Source organism: Stegostoma tigrinum, chromosome 4 (assembly GCF_030684315.1).
Source record: "Stegostoma tigrinum isolate sSteTig4 chromosome 4, sSteTig4.hap1, whole genome shotgun sequence".
Taxonomy (NCBI): domain Eukaryota; kingdom Metazoa; phylum Chordata; class Chondrichthyes; order Orectolobiformes; family Stegostomatidae; genus Stegostoma; species Stegostoma tigrinum.
In genome coordinates, this window is record NC_081357.1 from 44,993,805 (window position 1) to 45,005,468 (window position 11,664).

The 11,664-nt window shown below is 39.5% G+C and overlaps 1 protein-coding gene across 1 annotated transcript in view; it reads left to right on the plus strand.

Annotated features, from left to right (window-relative positions):
• pex7 (peroxisomal biogenesis factor 7) overlaps window positions 1-10,769 on the plus strand; it is a 75,980-nt gene extending 65,211 nt beyond the window's left edge. Inside the window, exons 9-10 of the mRNA XM_048531944.2 lie at window positions 6,058-6,157; window positions 9,620-10,769. Of these exons, the coding sequence (XP_048387901.1) occupies window positions 6,058-6,157; window positions 9,620-9,682 (163 nt within the window). The 3' untranslated portion in view covers window positions 9,683-10,769. The remainder of the gene's footprint in view (window positions 1-6,057; window positions 6,158-9,619) is intronic.
• Window positions 10,770-11,664: the final 895 nt, after the last annotated feature.

Below are 11,664 nucleotides of genomic sequence, written 5' to 3' on the forward strand. Positions count from 1 at the left end.
TGGGAAGCCTTCAGAAATGAGCCTCCAGCTCCACACTGTTTTATCTCAGACTCCAGCATCAGCAGTTCTTACTATCTCCCAGAGATAGCATGTTCCTGCTAGGGTGAAGGGCAAGGCCGGTAGGTGTAGGGAATGCTGGACGACTTGAAGTGAAGTTTTGGAAGGAAGCATGTATCAGGTATAGACAGCAGGGATGGACTGAATCCCTAGAAAAATATAAAGGCAGTAGAAGTATACATAAGTAAGAAATCAGGAGGGCAAAAAGCAGACATGAGATAGGTTTGGCAAATATGGTTAACGAGAATCCAAAAGGATTCCACAAATATATTAAGCACAGAAGAGTAACTAGGGAGAGAATAGGGACTCTTAAAGATCAGCAAGGCTGCCTGTGTGTGGAACTGCAAGAGTTGGGGGAGCTGCTAAATGAGTATTTTGCATCGGTGTTTACTGTGGAGAAGGACATGGAAGTTAGCAAAATGTGGGGAAATAAATAGCGGCATTTTGAAAAAGATCCATTTATGGAAGAGGTGGTGGTGGTGCTGGACAACTTAAAATGCATAAAGGTGAATATGTCTCCTGGACCTGATCAGGTGTACCCCAGAACTCTGGAACTCTAGGAAAGTGATTGCTGGGTCCCTTGCTGAGATATTTATACCATCATTCACAACAAGTCTGGAGGTTGGCTAATGTGGTGCCACTGTTTAGAAAAGGTGGTAAGGAAAGACCAGGGAACTGTAGACCAGAGAGCCTAACATCAGTGGTGGGCAATTTGTTGGAGGGAATCCTGAAGCACAGAATTTACATTTATTTCTTTGGAAAGGCAACGACTGATTAAGGACAGTAAACATGGCTTTTTGCATGGAAATTGTGTCTCGCTAACTTGATTGAGTTTTTTTAGAAGAAGTAACAAAGTGGATTGATGAGCTCAGGCGACTGGACATGATCTGTGTGGACTTCAATAAGGTGTTCAACGAGGTTCCTCATAATGGACTGGTTAGCAAGGTTAGATCGCATGGAATACAGGGAGAAGTAGCCATTAGATACAGAACTGGATTGAAGGTAGAAGACAGAGGGTGGTAGTGGGGGGTTGCTGTTCAGACTGGAGGCCTTAGTGCTGGATCCACTGCTTTTCATCGTTTATATAAATGATTTGGATGTGAATATAGGTACGGTTAGTAAGTTTGCAGATGACACCAAAACTGATGGTGTAAGAGACAGTGGAGAAGGTTGCCTTAGAGTACAACAGGGCTTTGATCAGATGAGCATATGGGCAAAGAAGTTGCAGATGCAGTTTACTTTAGATAAAGGGGAGGTGCTGCATTTTGGAAAGACAAATCAGGGCAGGACTTATACACTTAATGGTGAGGTCCTAGGGAGTGTTGCTGAATAAAGAAGCCTTGGAGTACAAGTTCATAGTGACTTAAGAAGTGGAGTCGCAGGTAGATAGGATAGTGAGGATGGTGTTTGGTGTGCTGGCCTTTATGGTCAGTGCATTGAGTACAGGAGTTGTGAGGTTATGCTGCAGTTGTAGGTTAGACCACTTTTGGAATACCGCATGTAATTTTGGTCTCCCTGCTATAGGAAAGAAGCTGTGAAACTTGAACGGGTTCAGAAAACATTGACAGGACTTTGCCAGGGTTAGAGGGCTTGATCTAATTGAAGAGGCTGAATATGCTGGGGCTATTTTCCCTGAAGACTGAGGGGTGACCTTATAGAGATTTATAAAATCACGAGGGGCCTGGATAGGGCGAATTGCCAAGGTTTTTTCCCTGGGGCAGGCCCATCCAAAACTAGAGGGCACATGTTTAAGGTGAGAGGGGAATGGTTTAACAGGGACTTAAGGGGCAACAACTTCATGCAGAGGGTAGTGCGCATGTGGAATGAGCTGCAAGAGGAAGTGGAGGAGGCTGTTACAATTACAACATGTAAAAGGTATCTGGATGGGTACATGAATACGAAGGGTTTAGAAGGATATGCACCAAATGCTGGAAAATAGGAATAGATATATTTAGGATATCTGGTTGGCATGGACAAGTTGGACCGAAGGGTCTGTTTCCATGCCGTACAGCTCTATGACTATATGCGGTGGAGCATCTTGAACCACGTTCTATTTTGCTGCCATGTTTTTACTACTCTTGCTCGTGCTTTGAATAAAAGATTTCAGCCTCTGTCTTCTGATGGAAGATAATCACTTTGTTTTTATTCTTTACTCAAGGAACATGGACATTTCTGGCTGGTGAGCATCTATTGCACATCCCCTGGTTGCACTTGAGAAGGTGGTGGTGAGCTGCCTTCTTGAACTACTGCAGTCCATGTACAGTAGATAGACTCACAATGCCCTTAAGATGGGAAATCCAGGATTCTGACCTAGTGACAGTGAAGAACCAGCAATATAATTTCAAATCAGGGTGATGAGTCGGAGCTAGCAGGTTGTGGTGTTCTCGTCTATCTGCTACCCTTGCCCTTCAAGACGGAAGTGGTCACGGGGTTCGAAGGTGCTGTTGAAGGATTTTTGGGGAATTTCTGCATCTTGTGGATAGTACACACAGTTGCTACTGACAGTCGGCAATGGAAGGAGTGAATGTTGGTGTATGTGGTGTCAATCAAGTGGGCTGCTTTATCCTGGATGGATGTCAAACTTCTTGAGTGTTGTTGGAGCTGCGCCCATCCAGACAAGTGGGGAGTATTCTGTCGTACTCCTGACTTGTGCCATGTAGCTGATGGACAGTCTTTGGGGAGTCAGGACGTAAGTTACTTGCTGCTGGATTCCCAGCCTCTTGTAGCTACTGTATTTACATGGTAAATCCAGTTGAGTTTCTGGTGAATGGAAACTCCCAGCATGTTGATTGTGGGGATTGGAGCAACATACTCTGAAAAATGTACCATGGCAACCCTTGGAAGTCTTGATATATCAGATACTTGGGAATTGCCTGGAACATGTAACTTCTGATGGGCAACTGTCCTCCTTTGTTTTTTAATTCACTCATGAAACGTGGGCATCGCTGGACAGGGCCAACATTTATTGCCCATCCCTAGTTGCCCCTGAGAATGTGATGGTGAGCTGCCTTCTTGAACCATTGCAGCCCATGTGCTATAGATCGAATCTGGAACCCACTGAGAAAGTTTACAGCATCCAGTTATTTAGACTTTGGAAGGTTGTGACTCACTTGCGTGACAAGTTACTCAGAAGCAACTGGAGGGAATAAAACATGCTCTCGCTCCTGGGTGACTATCCAGCTGAAATCCCCACTTTACCACTGACACCACACTCCCAACATGCCCAGTGCTGACAACTCACTGGCCCAACACAACACCCCATGAAACCTCCTGATCATGACTATACCCACACACACTTGACCCCCACCCCTTCACCTACTTAACGATAACCCTACTGTCTCACCCCAATGCCACCCTTGCTCCCCCAATTATGAAGTAATTTCATCAATCAGACTACATATTTTTAATTCTTAATGCCAAATTATATGATAAAATGTAATGAGGCCAACAGGCCAAAAAATCTTTACACAAATTGATGATGATTGTAGTCAGATGGTAAACACAAGTAACTCCTTAGTCATTGAACTTTGAAATTTCAGTGGTGACAGGTGTGCAGATGTCTACCTCTTGTACTGTCTTCATTTAGGGAACCTGAAAAAGCTGTCTTGTCCCACTCTGTAAAGCAGGCTTCTTTTTTGGATCTAGTCCATGTAAGAAAATGCATTATCTGCTGTTGTATTTAGCAGAATTGAAAGAAAGTGCTTATCCAGCTGGCTTATAAAGTAAATGAATCAGAGAAAAAGAAAGTAAATTAGCTAAATGCACATGGGGAAGAAAGAATGTCATGAATCTTCGTGATGTGTCAAGATTTTGAACTTCAAATGTTTAGTTGATAAAAGCTCAAAGCATAATATACTATTTATTCACAAACTGAACAGTAAGAAAAGAAGGACTACACAACATCAACCAAGACACCAAAAATGACAAGTGGATACCCTGCACTGTCAACATTTCAAGGGAGTCCGCAGTAACGTCTGGGGACTTAGGCTAATTCCAAAAATTAATCAAGCAACAACCTAATACAGTAATACACGCTGAATTGTATCTTGACGTCAATGCCCCAGCCTTCTCCATCACCATTCTTAGTCAGTTCCATTCCCACCTGTGGAACATACACAGCACTGGCAGTGACGCAGTGATGTGCAGTTTGAGAGGTTGTTGCCCTCAACATTTACTGTGGTCCCTCCAACTCTCACGGCATCAGGTCAAATAAACATGGATACCTCATACTCCACTGAACTCCCTCAGCTGATGAATCACTTCTTGTTACTTGGAAGCATCAAAAGCACACAATGTAACCTACATGTGGTACTTCAAGATTCGTCACACAATTGGCTCAGTAGCACCACCACAGACCAAGTTGTCTGAGGCCTGAGGTCCTGAGTCCTGCCAGTCTGGGCCTGTGGTAGGCAATGAGAGAATCAGTAGGAAGGTAGAACAAAGGTTTGCTCAGTTTCACCAACCTATGTGTCACAAACCCATCTGTCAGTGACCGTTTAGGTAGGAGTGACCACTTGTGAAGGTGAAGTCCTGGCTTCACATCAAGGATACTGTCCATTGTGTTGAGTTGTACTATCATCTTGCTAATTGAGAGAGGTTTGGAACAGATCAAAACTGGGCATGCCATGGATCATCAGCAATTTATTTACATTCAAACACAACCTGCAACCTCACGGGCTAGCATGTTCTTCAGTGTGGTATTACCATTAACCTGGCTCACCGAGGAGAGCTTGTCAAGACCAGCACCAGGTACCTAAAGATGAGGTGTCATGCAGGGCTAGATAGTTGCTAAATAGAGGAAACAAAATGATATTGACAAAGCATAAAGCAATTCCCCAAATATTGATCAGATCAAAACTCTGCAGCCTTCCGACATCCAGTGATAAATGGTCGTGCACAATTAAACAACTTGATTAGCAACCCAATCACCAACTTCATTAGGCAGTTCCTGTAGCAGTGATCCACTGTGGCAGCTGTGTATATCATTTACAAGACACACTACAGCAATTCACCAAACTTGAAAGATGGAATTTGAACCCCAGCCTCCTGTGCCACTACCACTGTGCCACAAAAATGACTTGGATCGCTTGAAGTTACATCTTTGTTCTTTCACCAGTAGTGGGTCAGAACTCTGCAACTCCTTCCTGGACAGCACTGTACACCTATGGCAGCAGTGAAAGAAAGTGGCTCACCACCATATTCTCAAGGGCATTCAGGAATGAGCAATAAACGTTGGCCTTGCCAGTGGTGCTTGCGTTAGGGACAATAAATAATAAACATTGCAGCTTCTATCGCACTGAAACTGATATTTACTGCTGAGGTGAGAGTTATATTTGGCAGTAGTTTTAGCTAAAGATTTACATTTTTATAATGTTCTCTGCTGAAATATTTTAAAGATTTTGTTTTATTTAAAATGTTCTTTAGCCTCTAATTTTCAGAAGTGCCCTCCAGCACATGATATATTCTGCCTTTAATGCCCACCAAACAGTTTAGAATAAATACAACAATAGAAATTGCTGGAAAAGCTCAGCAGGTCTGGCAGCATCTGTGGCGAGAAATCAGAGTTAATGTTGTGGTTGAGTGACCCATCCTCAGAAGTGGTAACTCTGATTTCTTGCCACAGATACTGCCAGACCTGCTGAGCTTTTCCAGCAATTTTTATTTTTGTATTAGGTTTACAGCATCTGCAGACCTTTCATTTTAATTTAAATAAAATCTTTGCTACTTAAAATATTTTGTTAATTACTACATTACTTCTAAGTACTGAAATGCATTGAAATATTGTACTTTTTATTTTCTTCACGAAACTGAAGTACTTGGTTTTTTTAGTTTGTACACGTGCGTCTCCTTTGGGCATCTATATTAGTGGAGCTTTAACAACTGAAGGAGTTACATAGCACATAGGCCCAATTGTTCATTGTAGTACTGCATCATAACTTTAAAATACAATTTTAGGTTCATTCAGTTACATTAATTGCATTTGTTTGCTTTCATTCATAGGTTTTGGGATATTTCGAAGCCTGACTCATCCCTTGAAACAGTGGAACACCATACAGAATTTGTATGCGGCTTTGATTTCAGCTTGCATATCCCTGGTCAGGTACGTGACTAACGATTTCCACAGTTGATCAAAATGAGTCAATACAAAAGCTATAAATGTTCCAGATCCATGGTTTGGAACAAATAACAGACCAGAAATGCTTCAGGGAAATTGCAATGTGAAATGCTGTCAAACGGCACATTTTTTTTCAGCTTGTGCACCTTCTAATACTCCACTGCTAAATCTAATGTTCCTCAGATCTTTCCTGATTAGTGTCATTAACATAAAACAACAGGAGATAAAAAGAATGGAATGCTTTTGCTGCAGAGATTACCCTTGCGTGTTTGATTTACTGGAAGATCATCTAAGCTTTTGTGTTAAGGCAAGCTCTTTTGTTGTGAAATATTGTTAGCTGCTTCATGATGTGGCACCGCACCAAGTGGACCAGACCCAGTTGAAGGTTTGATTTTTAGTTGGTGCTGACATAGATGACCTCAGTTGGAACAGCATATTGAAATGGTCGAGGATTGGGCCCTGTTTTCTACTCTGGATATCGTCCATCAACTTCTCTTGGAAAATAAGCACGCAAAAAACTATTGGATTTGACTGTGCTGCATGCCAAAATCAAAACAGCCTGCCAGCATTTTCTAACTGGGCTCTTGTGAAAAATTACTATTTGGGCAAAGAAATAAGGGCTATCACTGCAGCAGGAGCCTTCAGAAAAGAAATGAAGCCACCTGGCCCAAAAAAATCCTTTTGCAGTATGTTTGACAGTAGCATATTTCTGACTGATAATCATACGAGCTTTATAAAAGGGAATGTTTTTTTTCAAACAATTTGTTCAGTTCAGAGCAGGTGCACAACAATAATCAGCTATGCTTCATCTCAATTGTATCAGAACGAACACAAAGATATGAATAGGTGTTGGGCCAATGTACAAACTTGACTGGTGAAATATGAGTGTATGCAAAATGGTAACACTATTACTATGAAGAAAATGCAGCTACTCTGTTGATTTTATATTATTTATCATTTGTACATGAGTAGTGACTAAATAAGATTTTCACACCTATTTGGAAAACTCGCCTTTTCATGCAAGTAAAGTAGAAATAACACTTCTACCTGTACTCCAGCTCTCTTGTTTAACCAGGAAGAAATAAAAGTTAATGAGTTATTGCTTTAATCGATAGTTGGTTTATCAGCTTGTCTCAAGGGTGCTGTGAAAGGTCCCTTGGGGCTGATGCTAAAGTGTGGTGATGAATTGGAGATAGCAGCCATGGATTTTGAATTAAATCAGTTAATGGATCAGATGTAGTGCTTTAATGAATTAATGGAGATCTTACAGTTGGCAACATTCACTTGAGACTTATTGAAATGAACAAATGTCATTTAGAAAGCGTGGGTAGTTAGATTTCATCGTCTACATTTCATTCAGTTTTAAAAAGCAGGCAAAGGGTTAGTGAGATACTGTAATACAGTCAGGAAACCAATATAGAATGCAGATAAGGACAGGATGCAGTTATTATGTATTTTATGAATTTTTCCAACTTGTTTATTTAAAATTGTTTTTTAATTCATTTTATGATGAGAGGGAGGTCTTTGTAAGATTGAGTTAGGTTACAAAAATCTACTTTGTCACAGAATGAAAATTGATTGATTGAGCCTAAAGCAGAGAATGAAAATGTTCCAACATCAGCATTCATCTGAGCTAATATTTAAGACGGCCGCTAGCATCTCGATGTTTCCAGTTTGTTCACATCCGAACAAGAGATTTGATTAGACTGAAGAAGTATTTGGCCTTCAAGAATATTGGATGCATTTTGGAACTAAGGACCTCTAGTTCTAAAAAAAAGAGCTATAGGAATAGAAATTATGGGAACCAAAGCTATTGTGAAGATGAGGCAAATTCTGCTTTGGTGATAAAATAATAGTTGCCCTTTGGGGGGAAATCTCCCATCCTTACATAATTCCAGGCTGATTCTAACTGTCCTCTGAAATGAGAAGCCACTCACTTCAAGTGCAATTAAAGATTGAGGAGAAATGTTGTCTTTGTCAACAATGCCCACATACCATGTAGAATAGAGAAAAGGCATCTATAATTGCTTTAGTTAGAGTGATTAAAGTTAGTTTTTGCATGAACGCAGTATGGAAATATGATGCAATAAACAGGGAGAAGACTGATGAAACTTGCCCTTATGAGAGAGGAGCATTCTTGGATATATGCACTCTTGCCTAAGAAATGAAGTGAAGCAGCAGAAGGATGAGCAAGCTAATAATCGTTCCTTCCATAGTTGTATTTTTATATTGACTAATAAAATCGTTAATCAGCTTATAAAGCTCCCATAACCCATGTAAAGATAACTATGCTGCAGAGCCAGTACTTTGGTCTCTGTTCACGTCGACAGTTTGAAGTAGGGAATTCAATTCCGCACCCTCTAACTTAGAGGCAAGAATTCTATCATAAACCAAAGATTTACCATTGCGTCCTTAGTAAGGAAACATAGTTTAGATATCAGTCAAAGGTGAGAGTCTGACAAACTATTTTAAACACAACTTTCCTCGGAAGTCCTTTAGAGAGCAGGATTTCAACGGTGAGAGTCGAGAGTGCTTCCACTTAGTGTCCTCTTAATCTTGTTTGTACAATTTATTTAGTCTTTGCCCATAACTGAAGATTCTCGTCTCTTATATCAGCTCAATTTATCTTTTCTGCACCATGTTAATGCCGTTGACTCCTTCCAAAAGTAAGATACCAAAAACTGGAAGCCCCAGTTCTCTCTCAAAGTCTAATCATGGACATACATTGCTTCAGCATTGTAATTTTATCTTTCATGTAGAATTATGCTTTTTAAAAGCTGTGAGCCAGTCATTTTTTTTCCAGCTTCATCTTGACCTTGTACTTTTAAGAATTCCGGTATCAAAACCCCAAGTTTCTATATCTCAGCATGTTTCACCATCAATGTAAGCAATCTTTGCATGTTCTCCCTTTCAATAAGCGTCACCTCATAATTCTCGTGTTAAATTTGATTTGAGATCTATTTGCTGAATCTGCCTGACTTGTGAGGATTGTTTAAACATCCTTTCAGTCTATCTTTTATTGACAGCAACATGATGCATTGATTTTTTTTTCAATTCAACATGTGTAGAAGTAATATATCATGATGCAACGAAGAACCAGTTCTGGGATGCTTAGTATTGTTTCTCCATTGGTAGACTAATCTAGTTGAGAGCATTACACGTGCCACATGAAGGATTGACGTTAAATGTGCCGACTGATTAAATGGATTTTTTTCAATTTTATTTACATTTCCTTTAGCATTCCAGACAATAATGTAATATTTTGACCAAAAGAACTGTGGATGCTATAATAAAATGTAATATCTTAATTCTCCTAGTTAGTATTGTACCGATCTATTATTGAATTTTTTTTGCCATCTTCATAGCTTGATTTTGTGTCTTATTGAGTGTTTTTCAATGTGTAGTGTATGGAAATCAGCTAACTCAGGGCTTCTGTAATGCTTTCAGGTTGCAGACTGTGCCTGGGATGAGACAGTGAAGATCTATACCCCGGCTTGCCTCACAGTTTAGAGATTAAACTTGGCATCACTGGAAGATTTGAGGTGTCATATCCTGAATGAAGTGCACTAGATTACTGTTTGATTCGTTTGTGTATACGTGTAACATTTTGGAACTCACAAAAAGTGATTGGTTGTTATGTGGTGAATTTGTAACGCTCTTAACCAATTTAATTATTGCTATATATTCAGCAGAATGTACAGCTGGAAATGTTTTATTATTGCTGCCTTCCATTTGAAGGAGAAGAATAATTAAAAGTTGTTGTATTATAGTACTGTCTAAAACATTGAGAAATCGAAATGCAGCAGTACTATTTTATCCTCTCACGTTACAGACTTTTTGGAAAAGTGGGTGAAATTCAAAATTGGTATTTAACATACTTAGTTATATCAACTATAATAAAAATTTTGACCTTGTGTCTAAGCATTGAAAAGTTTGAAAATTGAACAGTTTGACTCTGACTCTGCATTGGGGAAATGTTTGGATGCAAGAAGATGTTTCATTCATGCAGTTCACTTCATGTCTGGGTTTTGAATAGTATCTGCTCAAGGTATATTTATATTCCTCGTGTTCCATGGGGACTGGATACTACAATGGACTAGAGTTTGTCTTTTCAGCCTTTGAAATTGGTTGATAGGAATCTTCACTTTACTGACTGTGAGGACCTGAAATGAGTTTCATTGGATTTACTCTAGACCTCAATGGGCTGGGGACTGCAAGATAAAATGCTGGCATACATTGACACTACCATGACAATTATACTCTTGATGTGAGAAATTGAAGCATTCTGGTGGAGTGGAAGGTGTCTTTGTGGCTGAAGCTGAGCATTGTTGTGAAATGGATGACCAGGTAATCTGGTCTTTGACAGTATTGGCTGAAGGAGAAGCTTTGACCAATACACCAGGAAAGCACCCTTGAAAAGTAATGCCAGAAAGTCCTCTGAAACACAGAGACAGATTTAATTTTTTGAGAAATATTCCTGGAACAACTTTAAAATATACAATTAAATCTATTTACTGGAATAGGCAGTAACTTGTACAAAGTAGAATTTTTGAACACACTTTCAAATATTAAAATATTGAAATTAATTTGAACTCTTACAGAAAAGAGCTTTACATCTTTCAGAATATTTGGATTCTTTTTGACTTACTGCAATTGCATATTGTCTTCAATTATTAATCATGACATTGAAAAATGTATATATATTTTAATAAATATGCTAAAGTAACTCATTTTGAAGCCAACTAGCCTTTGTTATTGATCAACAACACAAACAAGTTGTATTTCTTCTATAATAATAAAGTGTGAAGCTGGATGAACACAGCAGGCCAAGCAGCATCTCAGGAGCACAAAAGCTGACGTTTCGGGCCTAGACCGCTTGTAACTGAAAAAAGCTCTCTGATGAAGGGTCTAGGCCCGAAACATCAGCTTTTGTGCTCCTGAGATGCTGCTTGGCCTGCTGTGTTCATCCAGCTTCACACTTTATTATCTTGGATTCTCCAGCATCTGCAGTTCCCATTATCTCTGTATTTCTTCTATAGTTTAATTTATGTAAAAAGATACATATGCAAGAGGACATATTGGTCTAGATTTTGCTGGAGTACTATATCCCATGGTATGCTGATTTGGTTAGACTTTTTCCATGTTCTTCAAAACCTCAAAAGATTTTGCCCTGCAAATTGCTGAAAGTGTCAGCTCTTATAGAGGGAATCTGAGACTTTACTAAATGCTGAGACTGACTATTTATCTCAGTAACTAATTTGATATGAACAAGGAACAAGAATAGGCTGATGAGTCTACTCTACCTTTTAATAAGATCATGACTGATCTGATTTTAGTCTCAACTCTACTTCTCCCTGATTATCTTTCATTCCCATGGAAATCAAGAATCTATCTTCTGCTTTAAAAATATTTGAAGTTTTGCATCCACTGTCTTTGAAGAAGGGAATTGCAAAGACTCTCAACCCTGTGGTAATGAATAAGTCACAGTTAAT